Here is a 24,023-nt window from a genome sequence, read left to right as displayed (position 1 = left end):
CTGAAGGATTGTCACCCGTGTGATAGAGTTCGGAAGTTGTCTCGCGGGTGGTTGGACATGAACCAACATGTAACCCCGATCAAGAGACAGAAGATTTGGCCTCTAACCCTAGAGAAGGGCAAAGGAGAAAGTAGCCCAAGGGCATGAACTCAAAAAGGTGAGTAATTGCTTGTGAGAAAAGAAGCGGATTGTAAATATTAGTAAGTCCCGTATTTGTTGATAACAACACCTGAACCCGCGGGGGAGAAAACTCTACTTATAGGTAAGGGGGCGACTGATACAATTTGGTGTGGCAGCGGCACCGCCCGTCCGTCAAGCCTAAACTAGACGAGGGCGGACTGGGGAACCCCGAAATCCTTGAGGAACGGAAAAGCTCCCCCGGAACCACGTTTCCTTTTCCGGGAAGACGCATTACAGTCTGTTGATGCGCTAAAATCAAACGATCCTTTACGATAGCTGGAGTGAATTTAGCTGATTCATTAGAGATCAATCCACCTACTTACTATTCGACCTGGATTTCTCTCTCCAACTAGCCCGACCGCATACCAACAATTATTAACCATTATTAGAGAATGGGCCCCGGCCAGCTATGTTGAATGTACGATGGAATAGGAAAAAATAGAAGCAAGATAAGGAATACCAATACAATACCAACACTGCAGTGGAATGTCAGCGTAGCTCGGTAAAGGCTGTTTTCAGTGGATCCGAAGTGAGAGGATGATTCCTGACCGCAACTTCTGGATGAGGCCGAACAGCATTCAGTAATTTAATTGGACTTGGACGAAGAAATAGCAGCCAATTTTGGTAGGAGATCGGGCGAAAGGCTGTGGATGAACTAATGTATTTCCGTATATAATCTTTCTCGCGTACAAACAGCTGAATAGCCGAAATAGATAGAACTCAAACTATTTCGGCTATGACCCAGAATGTGAGCCAATTTCCAGGTTTGACCCCTAGGGAGCTAAGAGCGATTCAAAGTGCTTCTCCCATCATACCATCATAATCATAATATAGTATATAGTATATAAAGTACAAGTAAGAAAATGGGTGGTGAAATGGTAGACACCCGAGAGCGTTCCATAGATAGGAAGGAAGAGGAACTGCCCAAGCGTGCCAATTGGCAAATTCAACCAGTTATTGAATCTTAGGTAAACTATCGGACCAAAAGCTATTATGAAAGGAAGGTAGCTCGTGCCTAACCTAATTAGAGTAACAGTACGATTCCTTCCTCCTACATTCTAAAGTGGATGATTCGACCTACTCCTCTGCAGTAGCGTCTCTTTTCCCTTTTTCTTCTCTTATTAAATTTTGAATTGCCCCATATTCCCGCAGATATGCAATTAGTGGAAATCTTGTAAACAAACACAATATTTAGATCGCATTAATTCATCCAAAGCATAGCTCAGATGGCTTTTTGCTTCTCACTGCTGCTGAGAGGCCCAACCTCATGGTTGCCCTTCCAGATCCGCGCCAACTGTTCGAACCATGTTTAGAGCTGTTTCTATTTCTATACGATAAATCCGGATCACCCCCTTATTAGCCCCTTCACCTACCGGTGTCTGATAAGAGCGATTCAAAGTGCTTCCAATTCTTGCTATCCTGTCCCATCCACGGCCGCAATAACCTTATTGTCCATATTCCGCTATCTACTGCGGAACAAACGACCGGCTCAAACAGGGAGGAGCGGTACCAACAGAAGAGGAAATATCTAGAAAGCTCGAACAAGGAAGAATGGAATCTTTCACACGGGAATAGGCGAAGAGAAGCCAAAAGTGCGGGTCGGAACCATGCCCGAAGGCATGCAAACCAAGAAGAAAGAGCATTCTCAACAGATAGAGTCCTTTGTTCCGATCTGTGCCTAGAATGCGTTGCGTCATCTCCGCTCTAGAACGCCTATTCCTTCGGCCGTTGCTCTTATCTTTCTTGCTAGCGATAGTTCCCAAAGTGATTGAAGTTCTTTTATAGGAAGATGGGTTACTCGCTCACTAGCATTAAATGCATTTGGGTAATGGTTCGATCCTTAGCGACTCCTTATCAGATGTTCGACCACCTTCCTGCCCACTCGCCCTCTGACCTATTAGATGTCGGGGGACCCTTTATTTATGATTCTTGTGGTTCCGAAGGATGAACCGGCTATGGACAGTTCGGATTCCGTACACAATACCCAATTGATGCGCCGCTGCGGCTGGCCTCGTATTACAGGAAGATCACTGATGACCCGGGGCTCTTTCCCATAGTATGATCCACTTTTTCGAAGGCCCGGGGACCAGCGAGACGGATGGGAGATGCTTCACAAAAACGGTCAGATTCATTATGACAGAATGACCACTACCGCTCACAAGGAACATTCCATACTTTTCACATTTCTCGTATATTAATCTTAGCGGCTATCATAGGAAGAGAAAGAGTTATCAAACCGTAGATCCCCTCGCCTCGTTGCTCTAGTTCAACCAATTTCTCGGAAGTCGTCCAAAAGTGGATTGAAACCGAAGACTGACCTATCGAGCGATCCGATCTCCTAGTAGCTTTCAGAGGTGGTTGGCTCATTTGGGGCTCCTAGCCCTGGTCTTACTTTCCCCACGCCAAAGGTCTTGTCTGCGGTTAATCAATACGCTGCAACTAGAAAAATCTCTCTTCATAAAGTGAAGTGGTGGGTCGTCCATGCTCTAAGAAGGAAATAGGCATTAGCCAATCCCAGGAAGAGTATAATCCCATTGATCATAGCACGGTAAACGGTTCGAACCGACCTAACCTAATGCGGCACCTCAAAGCCATTAGTTCGGAACTGAAGGTACAGCCCAACATCCAGCTTTGCTACTATAACGGCATTCTAGAAAACAAAGGAAGAGGGGACTTTAGTCCTATTATCAGATGAATGACCGAGTAAGGAAGATAGGTCAGATTGACCTCGTGCCAGCTGCTAACGAAAGGAAAATAGAAAGATTGAAGTCTTTTTTAACTCATTCTAGGTCCCAAACCATAGTTTGAGGTATTAGCCCAGTGGGAGTAGTGGCGGAAGAGATTCTATATATACGAGATATACGAGAAATGGCTTGATGAACCACCTTCTTTTCTTATTATCAGAGAATCATCACGGTGATAATAATTGGACTTGGACGAGGCTTAGCCCGGGACCATGAAAGAGCTCTTCCCCTTACTATTGCTACAATTCCCTTCTTCATTCTTGTTCGTCGTGCTAAAATAGTAAAAAAAAAAAAAGAGTTAACATTCTAATTTTATTTTGTTCCATCTCCCGGCGGGGTCAAACCAAAGAATCCATTTTTCCTTCTGTAGGCTCCCTACTATCAAGAGATCGGACTAACCACCTCGTGAAAGACTGAATCCATCGATTGGTCAGACGAACAAAGGGCAGGCAATGTCCCCCAGTAGAGACTGGTACACTAGAGAAATCCATTCTCTTTTAGTAAGATATTCGAACAGTTACAAACATGTGGTATCAGCGCAGCGGCAAAAGAAGTATTCTAGGCCGAAAACGGATATGGCTAAAGCACCGGCGAAAGAAAACATAGTTTTACACTGCTACTGAAGGGGCGGGGATAGCCAACCTAAGCCGTGGGTCAGCGTGGGATCCGAAACCTTCCTATGTTCATCAGTAGCATTTCAAGTGGAGTGCCACAATCCCATTGGGATCCGACACGTGGAAAGCTGGATGGCACGGATGAAAGCTATTTAGACGCTACTGGACTAAATGCACAAGCACCCCCCGGCTCACCCACTTGAACAGGGAAGGAGCAACTTAGAAATGAATCTTTCTAGTAAGAGGTCAGATTTAGGATAAGACACGAAGAAATGGATAGGGTATAACTTGATCCTGGATAGCCTTCATACGGCTCGACCGGGCATCTATTCGCTCTAGTAACACCTGCAGATGGACCAACATCCTTGTACTTGTATAATAAGGCATCCTCTGCTCTTTCTTCTCTCCGCTCAAATGTTTGGGTCCGGGGGGACGGCATCGCCGAAGATGAAGGGAATAGAGCATCTATCTCTTATTCTACGCGGCCTCTCACTTCGAAAAGAATTATACGTCCCCCCACCCACTTCTGAAAAGCTCCCGGGGAGTGACTCGGAATGCTGGTAGCTGCGTTCCTATTCCGCCTTAGCGGCTAACAGCTTCAGATCGGTCCTTGAGATCCGAACTCCCACTTTCTCGTTGAATAGATAACAGGTCTACGCCCAGTCCCAAACCATTGCTACCGAGTCTAACATCTTTACTATAGGCGGCATGTCGTGTACCAACATCATCCGGATGCACACTCCTACTTGTATTTGGAAGAAACTAGGAAGCTTTAGCCGCTGCGGGTGGTGGAGAAGCTTCTGCTGCAGCTGCACGAATTCCCTTTTGCAAGAACTCAGACCCATATCTTACCATTGATTTGGGTTCCGCAGCTATGACCAAGAATCCAGGTTTCGATCTGCCCGCCCCAACCCCCTTCTCTTATTCTGACCTGTCTAGAGATTGAAATCATTCTGTTGCGTGCCCTATTAGTCAAATGACTCCATTTGCTTAGGCCGTGGAAACCAAAATAAGATCAAGTTTGTTAAAGATCCCCCTCTTCGGAGGAATCTTCTTGGATCCACGGTAGCTAGCACCCTTTTTTAGGCCTTTCGACTCTTCCACAGGCAGCCTGGAAAAGATATCAAATATCTGGCACTCAGATTGAGGCAGACCTCGTAAGGATCCGGTACTTCACATGGTATCTTTAATAAAAGAATCCTTGAATGAAGGTTCGATCTTTTCTTTCTCGTATCTAGCTAGGGTCACTCGACCTTTACACAGGACCAATCGGAGTTTCACCAGTTCCAGCTTCTTGGTCTTCGATAGTAGGTCTTTGCCCCTTCCGGGCTACTGAGAGTGGCGAGATGCTATTGACAATGGAGGTAGCTGTGTCGGAAGGAACGGTTCGTCTGACCACTCCAAAAGACTGTCCACTTGATCCATTGCTTAGAAATGTGACCGAAGAAGAACTCCATGTTGGACTGATTGGCTCCACTTTTGGGACATGGAAAAATGATAAATGATATTAGTAATACTGTTTACGACTTTATACCTTAAACAGTTCAGTCATCCACAAGCAATTCTGATGGTGAATCCCATTCACATCGTTAGAAGCCAAATCTGAAGTATCAGCCAAACCGACATACCCTCTTTCTCCCAAACTAACCCGACCCAACAACTATTCTTTTTCCCGAAGCGGAACCATAAAAGGGAGCATATGAACAAAATATATAGGATTAGGATATAGAAGCATTCGTAGCTGAATCAAGGAATGGGTAGGACTCAGTTCCTGCCTGGGAAGGAATCAAATTCATTCGATTCTATGTGTGGGTAAGGAATAACAACACAAGCCTTTAAGGCTGAATATAAGCCTTTTTATTTCCTTTCAAGGAAAATTACATAACACTTATTGGTACTCTTTAGGGATAAATAAATTACATAATAAATATTGGCACTCTTTAGGAATAATAAATAAATTCGCAGGGAAAAATAACACGGGTTTCCCGCTCCATGAAGCACCGGGTATCAGGCTCAATTCACCTTGATATTTTCCTGGGAAATATATACACCAAGTCCCGGTCTCACTCATAGGATGACTCCTACTTTGTATATTAGTCTTACTATTGGGTGAGAATGGTAGGGACAACAGGATGGGTGCTTCACTAATACTGCCCCAACCAACATGGGCTCAAAAGTAGTGGATAGAGATGCTATGATCATATTTGGGCAACACCGGGGTATGGCGCCCTATTATCCTAATTTTTTTGTTAGGATGTATCATAAGGACGAGTATAATGATTGGGTGGTTGGTCAAATAGTTTCAAAGGGTGAAGTTTTATTGAGCGGGGAATCTGAATTGCTTAGCTTGAACGGGATCATCGATGTTCTTTTTGAAAAGTACATAAAAGAGGGAGAAATAGATCCTGAGTCATTGAGTGAAATGGAGGTCATTCAGATCAAAGATCTGATTCAAAATAAATCTTTTCCCCTTAATAGTATTCAAGGGGTGGAAGAAGAAGTGACTCCGGGTCATAAGCTTTTCCCCACCCTTCCTAAGAAGGAAAAGGAAAGTGTTCTTTCCGGGAAGAGGGGCTCGTTAATAGCTATCTATCTTACACCTTGCGAAAAACTTGTCTTAAATAGTTTATCTCTTTTTATTCAGCTGCGAATGATATCGCTTTGTATTGGCTCAACTTATATCTATGATTCGGTTCTTCCTCACTCTAGAAATAAGAATGACCTTTATCAGGCCGTAATGTTAGCTGAATTTATCACCAGAATTCAGAACATGGGCCATTGTTGTATTGGGTGCTATATCAATCTTTCTCAATTGGTGCCTAAAGTAGATAGGGAACATCTCCTTTTTCGTCTCGGTGAACATATAGCGTCCCCTGAGATTACCCATCTTTTAAGGTCATTTCTGAATATAAGTGGGATTCAGTCAAAGGACGGGGAACCCCTTTTATATTATAAAACTGGTCTTATTCATGTGGCCCCCCTCGCTATAACGCTGTTTGACTTTTATTTCAACGAGTTCGATTTTCACTTTAGAAAGTGTGGTTATTTCTATACTAGACTAGAGTTTGATGCTTTCATTGGTATTCCTATAAATTGTCTTGAAAACTCAAGTGTTGATATCATTCAACACTCAGTTGAGAACAATATAAAGGATTCTTTAGCGAAAATCAATATTACAGCCGATGCTGAAGAAGATATTGTTTCTTGCAATTTCTTTATAGAGGGCGAAAGTATACCCCTATTAGGCGGTGAATTAAGGCTATTGAATAATAAATTTCAATTTGGTGTTAAGAAGAAAAAATGACATAAGGTGTATTGGCACCCTTTAGGGTAAATCAAAATATTGTCTGGTGTTTCATAGTGTAGTAAGATACTACCGTTGCCATGGAAGTCGCATAGGCAGCCTCCCCCCCCTCCCCACGCGCTGGGAGACCACTCTTATAGGGTGTTAATGCCCCCCAAGTATCATAGGAGAATTCATGGGCCGGCAGGCCGGCGAGACAGAATGGGCGGGCACTACTAACCAAGCCAAGTCTAGTTCTCGCCGATAGGCGCTCGTAGCTTGCTTACAAGCCTTGCCAACTATAATAGTTGTGGCCATGGCCCGAAGGAGCCTTAAGCACTTGTACAATGCTCAAGTCAGGGCTCCATCCTACTCGTTGCCCAGAGCCTTGACTTTCTATTAGAAGAGGGTTTAAACTATTTTTAGGGAAGGGAAAAGGAGTCTCTTTCCTCGCCCGATGGTAGAGGTCGATCCCCTATCAACTTCGGTTATCACCTTCCGTGCCTCCTTGCGGTCCTTCTATTTAGCTTTTCCTCGGACTTTAGAGCTAGTTGATAGGCCACTTTCCACATCCGATGCATCGAGATTTCATCTTGGATTTCTAACCTCAAGCCCTATCAAGCAAGGGATTCTTCGTCGGATTCGTTCAAGCCATTGCGAAATAAACAATTGGTAGAACTCCGAAACTTGTTAGGAGTAGGGGCTTTCTTGTACGCTTCTCTCCCCACTATCCTTTAATTTAAATCGAAGTGGAACCTTTGGAACAAGCTTTGGGTCTAATCGGCGGGTAGAAATTTATCCCGAAACCTCGATCGCATCTTGTCCCATGTACTTCCCTTTGCCTTTCCGCTCACGCCTTGCTTGGACTTGATCCCACAAAATGTTGGCATGGCCAGTGCTCAGGAATTTAATCTTCGCACACCTCGGATAGTTCTTTCCAATCAAAGAACTTCTCTACGCTACTTAGCCAATCAAGAAAGTCCTCAGGATGCAATCGGTCATGGAAATCGGGAACGTCCACTTTGATCTCACGATCTCCTTGATCTCGATGCCCTTCTAAGGCCCGGATCATGAAGCTCTCCGGTACCTCAACCAACAAAGGAAGTGGAATGCTCGACATGCCAAATGGGTTTCCTACTTGCAAGAATTCACTTTTGTCCTTCAACACAAGTCCGAGGCAGCTAACAAGGTAGCCGATGCTTTCAGCCGCAAACATACCTTGTTTTCCACACTATCTTATGAAGTTACCGGCTTTTAAGTACTACCTAAGCACTATGGTTCGGATTCCTACTTATCAAAAGTGATAGAGGAACTCCCGGATACTCCAAACAGCCTTTATACACTCTTCAATGGTTATCTTTTTCGAGGTAACTCACTATGTGTGCCCGAGGTATCTCTACGCCTACAAGTTCTAGCCGAACTTCATAATGGTGGACTTTGTGGCCATTTTGGGCAAGACAAGACCGAGGCTCTAGTTTGTCAAAGATACTATTAGCCTTCATTACAAAGGGACGTGCGAAAGTATGTGAAAAGCTGTGTGGTGTGCCAAAGGGCTAAGGGTCAAAGACAAAACACCGGCCTCTACCAACCTCTTCCGATACCCAATGCTCCATGGGAGGACATCTCAATGGACTTTGTTCTTGGTTTGCCTAAGACTCGAGGTGGCTATGATTTCATATTTGTGGTTGTTGACCGGTTCTCCAAGATGGCCCACTTCATCCCATGTAAGTGCATTACCGATTCCTCTAATGTTGCCACTTTGTTCTTTCGAGAAGTAGTTCGATTGCATGGGGTGTTTAAAACTATCACTTCTGATAGAGACACCCGTTTTCTGGGTCACTTTTTGAAGATCTTATGGAGGATCATGGGAACAACACTACACTTCTCTAGTGCCTACCACCCCCAAACCGATGGACAAAGCGAGGAGATGTAATCCAATTGGAAACCTTTTGAGAAGCTTAGTAGGTGAACATCCAAGACTTTGGGACACGGTCCTACCACAAGCTTAGTTTGCATAAAAGAACTAAAAGAACCGCTCCACCGGAAAGTCCCCTTTTGAGGTAGTATATATATGGTAGAGCACCTCCTCTTATCTTAGACCGACTCTCCATGCCTCACCCGACCTTGGCTGGCCTATGACTACTGATTCGGTGCAAGCGGCGCTCCTTCCTTTCTTCATCCTTGTTTTGTTTTTCGGTCGGTGAGTTCCTCTCCCGGTGGTCGAGTTACTTCGTTTCTTAGGGGCGAATGGACAAAAGAGGGACTGGGAGGGACGGGGAATCAAGGTCTTCCTATCTATTCAATCACAGATTTCGAGAGAGAAGGTGCGGGGCAAGACCCACCATCTGATCTGAGCAGCTTAAGCCCACCTACTGTCGAACGGAGTCAACGAAAGCTTCTATTTCAACGCATGTCCGGGCGGGAAGGAACGATGAACGAACGAAGCAGATATAGTAGGGAACTCAATCAGTGCTTCTGAAGAGGCGAGGAGTGGAGTTCAGGGATCCATTTTAAGAAGCCCCCGGTATGGGGGGAGATCAAACAAAAGGGGGTATGTTAGTCAAATAGAGGGGTCTCCCGGGGGCCTAGTCCACGGCTGTAGCCTTAAGCGTCTAAGGGCTGTCATTCTTGTATTGGGCGAACTAAAGCGTTAAATAGCGCCCTTTAGTGGCGTGCAGGGAGTAGTCGTCTTGTTGCTGGTAGGTGCGACTATGTGAGTTGACAACAATACACTGCGGTATGTGTGAGTCCTTAACGGCCTTTAGTGATCCGAAGGAGCAATTGGGGTTACTTCAGACTGGCTTCCTCCCATATACCCCCGTTGACTGTGCTTGCTTATGCTTACTTTGAGTACGCTTGACTTTGTCTGGGTTCGTCTAGCTTTGCATTTCTTGCCTTGGACTCAGCCCAGCTTTGCATCCCCTTTAAAGCTCCTTTCACCCTGGTCCCATTCTTGTCATTTACTGAGCCATTTTGATAAATGAAATACTTTCTCGGTATATGAGATATAAAGTATTTCGGTTTCAAATGTCCTTTTCGAGTTCAATCGTCGTTTTCATTCAATTGCTGCTAAGCGCTATATTCGCATGACTGAATCGAATTGCGAATGCTTGCTCAGGAGTGAGATCTTTTTTTAATCATTTTGCCAAACTATTCGAATGAAATGAGTTACGCGCCAAAGCAACTAAGTGAAGGGCAAGCGGAGGCAGCTTCTTCGTGCTATAAGTGGGCGTGCCAGATAAAACTATATACGTCGTTTTTAAGCCCCTACTCCTATAAAGGCAGGCTGCCCCATTGATCGCCGCTCCACCACTGGACTTTTTGTCTTCCTTTGAGACTATCTTTTTTCCTGGAAGAGCAAAAAGCAGGACACTGTATCCAAATCCAGTGCAGAGGCAGAATACTGGGCTATGTCTGCAGCCACTAGTGAAGTGGTTTGGTTACGCAGGCTTCTATCTGATCTGGGGATTCATCTCACCGCTGCAAGGCCTCTTCATTGTGACAATAACGGCCCTATTCAGATTGCAACCAACCCTGTATTTAATGAGCGTACCAATAATAAACGAAGTGGCCTTACTCATTTAGGGCGCTTCACTCCCGAGAAGTGCTTGGATTAAAAGACAGCCCTTTATTTCGTCCGACCTTCAGATTGCAGATTTGTTCACCAAGTCTCACACTCGTGCTCGGCATGAATTCTTTTTGGGCAAACTCGAACAAATGAGAGGTCAAGAAGCTCGAGGATCAGGCAACTCAGACAAGAAAAGGAGGCCATCGATGCTATGATATCCAGCATCAAGGCCGAAATCCCAAGGCTGAGAATTACCGAGCAGTTGCCCACTTCTACCTGACGGTAGAACCTCGTCTTAAGGCGAAAATAAAAGAAGTCAGCGAGAGTTTTGAAAAGACGGTCTGTTCCCTTAACCCTTTTTTGGCTTTTTGGGAACGTCATACGTGGGAAGCACTTCGGCTACCTTATCGCAAGGGTTTCGATGAAAAAAAGCATCCCCACTAAATCAAGAGTTTAGATGCCCGAACATCTAAGAAGATTGAATCAGGAATAAGTGGGTGATCTCTTGAAGAAGGGCCTAATTAGGCCAAGTAAGAGTCCATGGTCCAGCGCTGCAAAATACGTCAATAACAGAAATGAGCAAGAAAGGGGAATGCCAAGGTTAGTGATCAACTAGAAACCCCTTTCAGAGGCCCTCCAGTGAATTAGGTAGCCCGTACCTAATCGACAAACAAACACTTTTTCGTTCGTAAGCACTGAGCGAGCCGCCTTGTCTACGAAGCTTCGCTGCTCCGCCTGCAGCAGTTCCTTATTCTTTCATTCTTGAATAGGAGAGGCCTTCATCAATCAATCTTCAGTCACATTCCATCCCCAAGCAAAGCACTTCATAACTTGCTCTGGTAAGATCGGCTCATTAACAAAAAAAATGGACTCATTTCACTGGATCAGCTACGACCGTTGCTAGGTTAGGGACAGCTCCGAAGAATGGAAGGAAGACGGATCCGTTTCTTTAAACAGCTGTCCAGACTTCCTCGGCTGCTCCTCCTCGATCGATGCGGCCCCTATTCCTTCCTTATTCATTATAAGAGAATCAACGGCTTGCTTGCCGTCGCAGCTAAGGCTAAGCGGGGCTAGGCCCTAACTTCCATTCAGAAATATGCATTTATCACCCTGGTTTTGTTCCCTCAGGAATTGTCAGCCCCGGACCAAAAAAGTAACAGATGCTCGCAAGACTCCCGAATTCACCCCATTTTTGTCGAACTTACATTGCATCCAGAGGATAACGGGAACCACCTGAGAGAAGCCGACGGACACCCGGAATAAATTAAAGAGCACTCCTGCTCGATAATTGAATGAGCAGCGCCGGCAGAACGATTTCAAAGAGCACCAATTCACTGATATTGAAAGCAAAGCGCCTTTTGAATCAAAATAGCGGGGGCCTTGCTCAAATGGATGATTGATAGTTTTCGATAAGAAGAAAGGTGTTGGTCTGTCTTATCCTATGATAAGAACATTCAAACCATATCGTAGCATGCGTATGGAAGAAAGGGCTTCTCAATAGGAATTCTTGGCCCCAACCCATTTACCACCTCTCATCCCAAATCTGTCTCTTCCTGCATTTGTGTAGCCAGCCTTTTATCAAGATGAGGTGCTTCGGAAGACGCTTTCGGGCCCGAATTCAAATGAGTGGTCGACAAAAGGAACTTTCTTAGTGGAATTTGTGGAAACCGTCCCGTCCGCTGGCTCCTGTTCGGACGTCCTCCTTTTCACAATAACCCCTTTGTTGTGAGATACGGTGCTTTCCCATCAGGGGTTCGGAGCTTTTCAACAGACGGGGATAATCTTGGCCTATTGAATGAGCAATTCAATCCAAAATAGATCGTCAATTATATGCTATCAATCCATATTTAGTTTATATTATGATACGAATCCGACGATCTGAGTTCAAGCCGTTGGAATAGGTTCGACAGTGGATCACAAGTCCTTGGCGATCTCATCTATCTAATGAATGGAGGTCACTATAACTATAATAAGGGTCAGGGTCAGCCCTGCATGCACTCCCCTTCTCCTCAACAGGAATCTCGCAAGGCCCTTCCATAGAGAGTTTCATTAATTGGCGAAAAGCCCATTCAGTGACTTCGGCACATATCTGGGCCTTATCAAGATGGGTGGCCGAAAGATGTCTGTTGTGATCTAGCCCCATCCTTCTCCTGAAAAGGGCTTCAGAAGATAGTGCCGACTTACTGATCTGACGGGTCGTGTCTGAGACGAACTGGCCATCAGATCTGATACTACCTCCAGGGCTCTTTGAAGAGTTTAGCACTCCGCCCTTTTGTCGCTGTAATGATAGGATGGATAAAAAAAGGGAGAGAACGCATCAGAGTTGGAAGGGAGCCCCCGGGTTGTTAGCTAAGCAACCTATGGCATTGGTCGTTCCTTCCTCTGATTGACCTCCAGTTTCTATAGTTATGCTAACTGCTTAGGAATGAAAAATCGGAGTTGCAGGGTCCCCGTCGATGCGATTGATTATAATCATTATACGTAATCAGTGGATCGAATTTCGGAGATATTTTTAGAGATGATATAAATAAGAGGATAAATTGACGGAAAGATCTGGGAGGACCGACCACCGCTAACGAACTCTTGTCGTGTCGGATTGTTTGGAGCACGTTTCTAGTAGGTACGGTGAACCGGGAGCTCCACTCTTGGAAGAACGGAAAATCACTTTATGCAGAGGTAAAAAAAGAACTCACACCCTAACCTGCATCCTATCTTTTTCTGTCACCTGCGATCAGCTTGAGGGATTCAAAAAGGTACTGTTCTTCGATCGTTGATTGTATCCTTTGTCGATTTACTGAAATGGCTGATTCAGCTCAAGTGATATCCGTCAAGCTCAATGAAAAAATGATTCCTTATGGAAAGTCCTAATATAATATAATCTTTTTTTCCTGGGAAAAGATCTTTTGAAATACAATGATTAGCTACAAAAGGACTTTTGTTTAGTGAACGTGTCACAGCCAATTACTCCTTTATTTCAATATATATATAATTTTTTTATTTCCATTTTCTTTTTTTTTTTTAGGATTCAATCCAGCCGCAGGTTTCCCTACGGCTAAACCAATTCCAAGGGAGGATACCGGAGCACAGTTCGAATCCGGGTTAGAAGCAAATGCGACCTCCTTCGCCCCCCCTATGTGCTGAGAATAAGAGGAGTCAGAAAGTGAAAGTCATTTCAGCTTCTCAACACATTGCTTGTGTGAAGACTGGTGAAGATGGAATGTGAGGAGAACTGAAAGAAGCCGAGAAGGGTCCCATTATTCCCTCAGCACCTCAAGGGCTCTCCAGGTAGAGGCATCCTGTTTGCCTCACATGGACACCTTCATATATCGGCCTACTCCGATGCGGATTGGGCTGGATCTCCGGGTGATCGGAGGTCTACTACTGGCTACTGCACTCTTATTGGAGGCAATCTTGTCCCTTAAACAAAAGAATCAGAAGCAAAAGTTGCCAGATCTAGTGCCGAAGCTGAGTATAGGGCTATGGCCCATGTCGACAAGGGTTTAAGGCTTTCAAGTAGAGCCTTCGTATATTCCTTAATAAAAGGTTTTCCAGTTTTCTTTTTCAGTATTCTCCATCTTGAAACTTATTCTAGTTCAACCAGCTAGAGAATTCGTAGTTGATTCACCTATACTGGCTCATGGTTATAAACCTTCACAAACGGTTTATTAAGTCGGATAAAAAACCTAAAACGTGATATACCTGATTTGGAAGACAGAGCCTTAGAATTAGGCTTTCATCTTCAACCATCCTGGTCATCTGGACCCAACACTACTAAGAATCCCTTACGGGAAGCTTTAGGTGTTGATTGGTCCCAGAGAGACCGAAAGTTGACTATCTTCCAGACGTTACCAGTGGATGCAACTGCGGTCTGGACTCTTGTAGGCCACGTCGTTGCGGATGGCTTCCATTTTTAAAAGAAAACCAAGTGCGTCGAAGCCAACGGTCGAATCTTTCTGTGAATTGTGCAATCATTATGTGAGGCCGCCCAGAAGATCTGGTGGGACTCGATGATTACACGTCCGGGTCGGAGCGGAGTGAAGCTTGAGGGTTCTGGTAAGGTTATTTGCCATCGCAAATCCTTTCGCTCAGGTGCTTGTGCGCCCGCTTCATGATTGGCTGATGAGGACTTTGTCTAAGTTGGAGTTTTTTTCCAGACAAGACCCCTTAAGCGTCTTAATAAAGGAATAATAAATGGATTCTCTGACGACCTCAGCAACGGATTCCCTCCCTGCGGAGCTGACAGCCATGGTGCTAAATGTTCTGTTTGGAGAGAATATTGCCTCTACCTGGCTGTATCTGTTAACTGACAACTTCTTTAGGTGTCCTCAAAACCTTATTAAGTTAAAGGTAGCCGTTGGCTAGAGTTGTCCGTTTTCAGAAAGGCCAACCCCCAACCCGGCTAAATGGTTTTACAGTTTTTGGCCTGCATTTACACTAACTCACCATATGTTAGTGTGTATTGCGGCTGAGAAAGTATATAAAGGGAAAAGGTTTTCAAAAAGCCATTCTCGGTGACGACATTATTATCGCCGACGAAAAGGTTGCAAACGTGTATACGGCCCTCTGATAGGACTGCGACCTAACTATATCGGTCGAAAAGTAGCTAGTCTCTGACAAAGGTACTCTTGAGTTCGCTAAGCCATTTATACGCGATGAAGGTAGAACGGATTTATCTCCAATCTCCCTTCGCATGATCGCTGGTTCACTCAGTAGCAGCTCCCGTATTCGCGAGGGTTGAAAATGGATTTCAGCCAATATGAACAACAAGAACTCGACATTCTCAAGTTCACCAATTGAACAAGTCCGGCATATCGTCGCAAAGTAGTACGCTCAAGTGGACTCCACCTAATGGACGGATACAGAGATAGTATCCAGAAAGATCTTGGGATTACAAAAGTCATCTTGATTCTCAGGATGATTCTCCACCTTTCTATCAGTTGCAACATGAAGAATATGCCTTAGCTTATGGGTAAAATAAAGAAGTGTGCTATACTATTTATTACCGAAGGCTTAGGCTTCTATGGGACCGGCTGAACATGAGGGACCCCTTTCAAAGATAGGGGCACCGATTCTAAAGGCTCTTAATTTCATATAAGATAGAATAGCCTTATAGAGTAGAAAGGGGCTCTCTAAGTTTTTGATGAGTTTGAGGCCTGAGTTCGAGAATGTTAGATCCTCAATTCAACAACATCGAGTTCCTCCACCAGACATTGATAGAGCAGTTGCTGATGTGAGATTCGAGGAGACTCGACTTGAGCCCCTTTACTAGGTTGGGTGCTGGGGGTCGATCAACTATTCCTCAGGTGCTTCAAATCAGGTTCTTGCAGCTGAACATGCTTCGGGATATCGACCCTATGGTCAGAATCTTCAATCTGGAAGCTCTGCTGGTGCATCAGGCCAACGAGACATGTCTGCAATCATATGCCACTATTGCAAGAAGGCGGGTCACATGATTGCAGACTCTCACAAGCGGCAGAATGCAAACTCTCGTCGACAGTCAGACATGGCTCATCTTGCTGCTCCCCCAGAGACGCCTACTGAATCGGAGACTTCCCAATCCCCTTACTCCATAGGGCCCCTCTCGCATGATCCTGTACAAGACAGGAGGTAGGAGAGAAGTGAATAGAAACATTTTTTTTTTCAAACCGGAAAGAAGATTCACTGAGAGAGCGGGAAGATTAAAAAGAGCAGAACATATTCGATGATAACGAGAGAGAGTACCAAGACTAGCTAGAGGGAATTGTTCGGAGTTTGCAGTTGAAACAATAAGGAACTTAGATGGAGAACAAAGAGTTGAAAGAAGTGAAGAATCACCAGTCAGATTCTTCGATGCACCCGAGTTGCAGCCCCCTATGTTGGTTGCATAAGGGGGGCAAATACCAGTAGTAGAGGAGGAAGAGATATGACAAGACGGATTCAACCTCTGAATCTGCTTCCGCTGTCGTGGGGTAAAACTATTTGTGTCGGGCCTGGGAGTGCTCCTAAGATCATAGAAGGAATTCATTTTCGCCGATCGGCGGTTATGGGTCAATCAAAATGTATCATCTACCGCCCTTTCGTGAAAGGAAAAACCTTCTAAAGCGCACACTTACTTTCTAGTGTGATCAGTCGAAGCGATCTCAGAAGATACCCTTTTTATTATCCGATTGGCGATTAACCTACGAAGCGCTCCTGCTACGGAAGCTAGAGTTTTCTCCACACACGATGGGTTGGTGTAAGACTCGATATCAAACCTTTCCCTGAGGGCTGAAAAAGAGATGGGCCATACTTTAGCGGCTCGCTTCGTCTCTTCTCCCCAAGCGCTGTGCTCTTTTCAGCTGGATCCGGGTCAATAGGTCAGCACGATGAAAGGGCTAGAATTCTCTGGCTCGGCAGTGTCGTCGTACAATTTCGGCTCTACCTTCCCTTCTATCACGTGCAGGCTCGTTTAGATTGGGCCATAGCTAGGTGGTAGACTGAAGACCAAGCCATTCAACTAGAGGTAAGGTGCGGACTTGTGCTCCTGCTTTGGTAGAGTTTTCATCCAAGAGACTCGATCTTCTTTATGGTTGAAGGGGCCATTTCAAGGCAGAAAAGACCATCGCATCGAGAATTCTAGGTCGGTTCTTGCAAACTTTTGGATCTTTAGCTTACGATCTGCTTGTTCGCCGGGGTACGAATTAATCCGTAAGCGATAGTTTACATTCTTCGGGCAGTTGGAATTCACTCCAATAGTCAATGTCTTCTATTCTTGGCTCCAAGGGTTCCTTACAAGGAGCAGTCTGGCTTTATCGGATTGGAATCGATCTTGTGACGGGCGGTCTTTTAGCCATATACCGACTTGCTTTGCTAGCGATGGCTTTATCATACGGTGTCCTATGAACCAAGTTTTTCCATCGTCAGCTTTTTTAGAGCCATCAATAAAGCTAGCAAAGACATTTGTCATGATCGCGCCACTCGACGAAAGACTTTTTCTGGGGTACGGGGGGGAATCCATAACGGACTCCTCCTCTTTAGTAGGGCGCTGTCTTGGTTTAGGGGGAAGACTTTCTCATCTTGGACTTCAAAAGTCTTCCAGTTAGAAGAAAGTGTGATCATTGGTCCGATCTTTCCCAAAGACGCTACGCTAGTCTTTGCCTTCCCTTCCCCCTACTTCCCTATCCTCTGCCTCGCTGCGCCCCTTCTCTCTTCTACCTACCTATCAGTCGCCCTTATTAAGGCCCTGCTCTACTCAAACGGATTTCGCTCTTAGTGGATATAGAAGCTTCTGCGATCGGGTAGAAAAAGCTGTTAAAGAAGGAGCTCTTTGTGGAAGATCAACTGAAAGAGGCGACCGTTGATAGCATTGATTGATAATTTCGTATATAAAGATCTGATTCGTTTTTTCAAGCTATGAATGTAGAAGTGGGATGGAGATCAGGTTGAACTAACACGGGTTAATCTAACAATTCAATATCTATATCAGCCGCTTTCAATAATCCGTTCTTCTGATAGTATCTATACTTCAATCTTTAAGAAGAAAAAAGGCATATGTATGCATGCCAGTCCTTCTGTCCAAGGAAAGCGGGAAAATAGACCTGACCTATATCTGACCAGGTATGAAGAATTGCTTTTCATCTCTAAGAAATCGATTATATCAAAGAAATTTCCCCTAACCTAAGAGAGACCATATTCAAACGAGCTACATACGCAGGAGCGATAACTAGAGTACTAGAGCCAAGGAGCTAGAGAGACTGGAGTGTTAAAGTAATGAGGGGAGCAATGGCTTCGAAATAAACGGATCTCACTCAAAAAAACTCTCCCTCCCTGAACCCTGAAATAGAGAGTAGAGAGTTTTTTAAAAAAGAAATAAAGCAAGGGGCGAGTAAGCACTAAACTTTTACATCTAATAAAAAAGACGTAGGGACCTACCTTCCTATGAAAGGAAGTGAAGATTCAGTCTTTTTACTTACTTTTTCTACCTGCATTTTACAGTGAAGCTGATCTCTTCATCACTCTCTTTCTCTCCACTGGCCCGGGAGATGTGTAAACAACTCAAGATGGGATCTCATTGAAGTCGCTCTTATATAGCATTAACGCCTTTACAAAGGTACTGGGCTCTATTTTTTCCTACTTTTACCTTCCACCTTGGACTAAGACTTTAAATAGTTTTTTATACTCTTTCCTTTGCAGCTCTCATTGGCAACCTTTGAATTTCTCTATATCCTAAAATAAAATAGTATAGGCTCGTCCAGCCCTAACAATCCCTTTGAGACATCCGAATCAGAAGTAAGCCCTTGTAACCTCCATGGATCAAGAGAGAAAGAGGAGCTGTGCTAAGTCTTTATTTAATCCATTCCCATGAAAGCAAATTTAGCCACGACCACGACAGCCAAGTAAAAGACTGCCTTTCATTATTTTAGATGCCTTCGCTAGTTAAAAGGAAAGGTTCCCTTTTTATATTCATTCAGATACGCAATAAATCGAACAATTATTATTTATACTTTTACTTGTGGACAACCAATTTGGATCTTGCCAAATTTGGAGTCTCTTTTTTTACTTTTCTGCCTCCCATATTGAGACTGCACTGGTGTATGAAATATTGGGTTAGTTATTCTAAGATTGCTTGACTCGGATTATTCATTACATCACCGACCTTTAGTATTAGCCATACTATTTACCTATCCTTTTATACCCCCATATATTATGTTATGGGGCACTGAAATAGAAAAGAGAGAAGCGGCTCTTGCCTCGTGATTGGGATTCAGTAGTAGATTCAGAAGTTGTTGGACCGGTCGATGTACAAATTCTTTATAGGGAGTCGATTTGCGGGGTCGCGAAATCAGTCAATCCTGTTGATCCCAAACCGCCTAATTATACCTAAATCACTGGGGGCGGCGGGCGTTTGAGGCTGATAAAAGGGGCTGAAATGGTGGTGGAGAAGTTTTTTGGTAGAGTTTAGGAGTCTGCGAGACATTTTTTACAAGAGGAGGTGTCAGCTGGTTTATACTTTTGGCTTTCTAAAAAAACCCAAAAAAGCGAATGAATGAATCAGCGAAGAAAAGAAATGTTAGGATGGGCTGGTCGAGCTAGCTCTAATCGAATTGTGACATCACGTAAAGTAAGTTTGCCCTAATTGAAGTACACAGGGAAAAGGACTGAAAGCCAAGGGGAAAACATCCATTTCTTTGACAGAGAATCGGATTTGCTAGTATATAGAAGATTTAAGGCCTAACGAGTGCCTTGAAAACTTTTTGCCATTCGGAGATGGGAGATTGCCGGGTTTTTGATTACAGAATCCCAGGAATAGCGGGTATGATTCTGACCTATTTCTTACTGTTGACATGGGTTAATTCTTTTCTTTAATAGATATAACAGACGGTTTGATGTTTGAGTTCGATCCATTAGGTTCTTCGATTTGTTCGGAAAAGAAAACGAGAGACAAGAAAACATCTTTGATTACGATTAAAAGGAACAATCTCAAATAGACCAAGATCAAATTGCGGGTCATTTCTTGGTGAACATGATCTGCCATAATCTCTTCGATCCCTTTATTTATGTGCCAGAATAGAGAGAGATTTGATAGGAAAGTGGAAAAGACCTTTTTGTATATGAGAATCAAAGGGAGTGGTAAAGCTGCAGTCATTCTTTGGAAAAGCCCGGTTCTCTTTGTCTTCGAGCTCTCATTCCTCAATCCATTTATTCGTTCCTTCATATACCTCCCCACCAATAGATAGATACAAATAGGAATAACCGAACCACGTCTACAAAATGCCAGTACCATGCAGCGGCTTCAAAGCCAACGTGATGCTCCTTGGTCAGATGACCAAGATATTGGCGAATACCACATATGATCGAGAAAAGAGTACCTATAATCACATGAAAACCATGAAAGCCAGTTGCTAAGGAAAAGGTAGAACCATAAATACTATCCGAAATAGTGGAGGGTGCTTGATAATATTCCATTCCTTGAAAGCCAGTGAATACTAGAGCCAGTGAAACGGTAGCTACTAAAGCGTAAACTGCTCGTTTTTCCTTCCCCGCGAGTATAGCATGATGAGCCCAAGTTACGGCAGCTCCGGATGAAAGGAGAATAGGGGTATTAAGAAAAGGGATTTCCCGAGGATCTAAAACCCAAATCCCTTTTGGGGGCCAAATACCTCCGATCTCTACCGTAGGTGCCAAAGAAGAATGAGAAGAAGCCCGAAAAAAAGCAAAAAGGAACATAACCTCCGATACGATGAACGGAATAGAACCATATCGAGGTCCTAATTGTACGACTTTGGTATGATGTCCTTCCAACGTGGATTCACGTAGAACATCGCGCCACCATACGAACATGGTATATAGGATAAATATGAGGCCCAAACTGAGAAGTGTTGCACCCCCTTGAAATGGATGCATGTACATCACACCTCCTACGGTGGTTGCCAAAGCTCCGAGTGAACCCGAAATAGGCCATGGACTTGGATCTACCAAATGATAAGAATGCCTCTGAGATTCAATCATAAACCACTTTGCCTCAGTTGTATGTAAACCCCCCCCTTCACCCCCACTCCCTAAAGTAAGGGCTCTTTGGGGTCTCATTTTCTTTCTATCTGACAGGACAAACAAATAGGAAGGGATGGTTCTTTCATTGTATTGATAGAAGTCTAACTAGAAAAAGATCTCTCTAAACCTTTGAGAAGAGAATCGTTGGTTTGACCGACGAACTACGTGGGAAAATGGACCTTCTTTCTTGGATTTTCAGCAAGCATTTTTGGAAAGTAACAATTCCATTCAGTTCGGTTTCGGAAGCTGGTCGCGGATTAGTGCGTTCTGCGCCGCCGGCGGCCTAAAAAAAATAAAAATCGAAGGTTGATCTCTCTGGTTGAGGCTGCATTATTCATTTATTCACCTTGACACGTGGGAAGGGCTTACTCTCCTAGTGGCTCGGCTTGGGCGAAGGTCCCTTTTCTGGTAACTGGAAGCGAAAAGCACACCTTTGAGATAAGGGTTGAGAGGAAAACCTCTTCCTAACCACAAATCCAGTGGTAAAGAAGTTTTGGTCCACATATGAAGAATGCGCTCAATGTGGGCCTTTCTATGATGGTCCAGTCGAGACGCTTAAAACTACAACCTGATATACGAGCAAGAGTTGATAACCTCTTAACCCGATATTTCAAGTGTATTGCCATAGCACCCCAAGGGTGATGGGCATTGAGTAGAGATCGAATCGAGATAGGACTTAAGTCCACACTCCAATTTGACACTCTACCCTAAACCGTTTTGCAAACTCAGCTGAACCACTCTCCGAAATGAGGGATTTCTGATATGAAATAGAAAGACCAAAATTTTGGAGAGATTCCTCATAAACTTTGGCTACAGCCTGATCAGCAATGACAATGTTATCACCGAGTACAGCATACTTGTCAAAGTACAATCCCGGATACACCTTTTCTGCACAATACCACACCAAAATATGATGTGAAGCAAATAAAGGCCATAAGGCATGATAACCGAGAGGTTGTCCGGCAACAAACGAGACCCTTGAATTCGGATTCCTAACAAAGTGTACCTCAAATATGTTGCATGCTAATGTTGAATTAACAACAGCACAAGCAAACGACCTATCGAATAAATACTGCATCACTTCAAACAGAAAGACTAAAGGCCACCTATCAGTGGCCGACTTTAAGTCAAAAGAGAAGCAGTGTTTATTGCCAACTAATCGATCAAGAGGAGCTTCTTGATTAACATTGGTATCCTTTTCATTTGTTGCAATGAAGCTAGCCAATAAGAACCTCTGATTGATCTAGTTTCCAATGGGGAAAATCCGCCTTTTGCCTCCTCCTTCAACCGAGCAACCTAGTTTTCCAGTCATAGGTGGCACTCCAAGCTCTTCAACAGAAGGTAGAATTGGACCAACAGTTCTTTCGAACTCGTCCAAATCCACCCCTGTGAAGAACTTCTTCATAGGATCAAGTGCATACCTGATTCTATGAGGCCACCGAACAACCAAGTTAGAATGAAATTAAAAAACAATGCTTCCTTGTCCGTGTGGAACATGGATTAGCATTATGTCATTCCTACAAGTGATCCCCCATCCAGGATTAGAAGAAGTGCTATATGAGGACTTTGAAATAAAATAGAATATGTTTCTTTCCATTCCTCGTGAGCCACTTATTTCTCCGAAAGACGAGATCAAAGTTATTTTCCTCCTTTTTCCCAATAAGTCGACGGACTTACACCATTGGGATACTTCGAATAAACTGGAGTACATATAGGATACACCGGTGCTAAAACCTTTTCTCAAGATATCTTCCAAACTGTTTGGGTCCTTGCTCCGGATCTTGTTCTCCCGGTGTGAAAGCAGTTGGTTCCGTAGTTTTAGAATTCTGCTGATCCCAAGTACTCCATCTCCATCATTGCATATGGCAATATAGAAAGTAAAGAGGAAAAGGCATGACCAGAAGAATTGTGTAAAATAAGTGAATTTATCCAGTTGAGGCATGTAAGATTTCTTTTTGAATCAAATTCCCGGAAAGAAAGAGAGTCCTTCCTGTACGAGTAGTGAAGAATTAGATAGAGCTTTGGTTGGTTGTTGACCAACGGAAAGCATGGGACTTTTGGGCGTATGAAGAAAAGTCACTTTTTCTTCTCTTACGATCTTTCGAGTTGGATGAACAGATCGCTCCTAAATACAGACGTTATCAACTACTCCTCCTTATCTTTTCCGCTGGCCTCCCTTTTTTAAAAAAAGTAAATTCGCACCCCCCACCAACTGTATTCGAAACTTCTGACTCGACCGGGATTCTTGATAATCCCCTCGAGTATAACTCTATACAGTCTCATCCCATAAAAAAGTAAATATCCGGTTAACAAAATCATGGTATAAGTATACCAAAAATGATGGAACAAGAAATCAGTTACCCTATCCATTATGGGTGCCATTTCCAAATATCTTCCAAATATATTTCCCGGAAAGAAAGAGATTCCTTCCTGTAGGACTAGTTATGAAATAGAAAGAATTTGGGTTGGCTGTTGACCAACGAAAAGAATGGGAATTGAAATGCAAAGCAGGATTTTCGATCAAATCAAAAAAGGGTAGCAAGAGAAAAAACGGAAGAAAAGAAAACTTTTTTAGGGGCAATCGTTAGATTGGTATCACATCTATAAGAACGAAGAACTTTGAAAGAAAAAGAATATATAGAATATAGGACTTCAAAAAGAAATTCGATTTTCGGAGTAAAAACAAGACAATAAAATAACTTTATCTCCCCTACTGAAAGAAGTATTGCTTTCTGCTCTTCAAGTTAGAGAAGGACTTAGACCATATGGTGACCGGCTTCGCGAGACCTTTTCGGTCCACACTGGCGAGGATGACCCCTCTCCCAGGCTAGGTTCTATTGGGCAGAGGCTTTCTCGATCAACTTTCTAAATGAAGAAAGAGAAAGGCAAAAGGTATCTTTTCTTTATATACGATATTAACTTGAACTCGCTACAAGTACTACGCTCCTCTATCTATCTCGTGTAACGTATGCAACTCGTACCTTTCAGTCTTCGTTCCTCTCGTTCTTCATTCTCATTCCTTTCGTTGGAAAAAAAAACTGTCTTTTCACACAAAAAAAAAAGAATCCCCATTGAAGAAGATCTCATACATTCCATTATCAAAGGCAGACGGTTACCTGGGAGTT

The 24,023-nt window shown here is 43.8% G+C and overlaps 2 protein-coding genes across 2 annotated transcripts; both read right to left on the bottom strand.

Annotated features, from left to right (window-relative positions):
* Positions 1–19,851: 19,851 nt before the first annotated feature.
* Positions 19,852–20,934, bottom strand: LOC130137184 (cytochrome c oxidase subunit 3). The gene has a single exon (XM_056307949.1). It carries the CDS (start codon positions 20,932–20,934, stop codon positions 20,059–20,061), a length of 876 nt encoding a protein of 291 aa, XP_056163924.1. The 3' UTR covers positions 19,852–20,058.
* Positions 20,935–22,186: 1,252 nt separating this feature from the next.
* Positions 22,187–23,819, bottom strand: LOC130137185 (putative ATP synthase protein YMF19). Its single transcript, XM_056307950.1, has one exon. It carries the CDS (start codon positions 22,838–22,840, stop codon positions 22,361–22,363), a length of 480 nt encoding a protein of 159 aa, XP_056163925.1. The 5' UTR covers positions 22,841–23,819; the 3' UTR covers positions 22,187–22,360.
* Between the last annotated feature and the right edge of the window lie 204 nt (positions 23,820–24,023).

This window comes from Syzygium oleosum, unplaced genomic scaffold (genome assembly GCF_021117445.2).
Source record: "Syzygium oleosum isolate NSW1041296 unplaced genomic scaffold, Sole_v2.1 Sole_v2.63, whole genome shotgun sequence".
Taxonomy (NCBI): Eukaryota; Viridiplantae; Streptophyta; class Magnoliopsida; order Myrtales; family Myrtaceae; genus Syzygium; species Syzygium oleosum.
The sequence above is the reverse complement of the archived record's forward strand: the minus strand, read 5'-3'. Positions and strand labels throughout refer to the sequence as shown.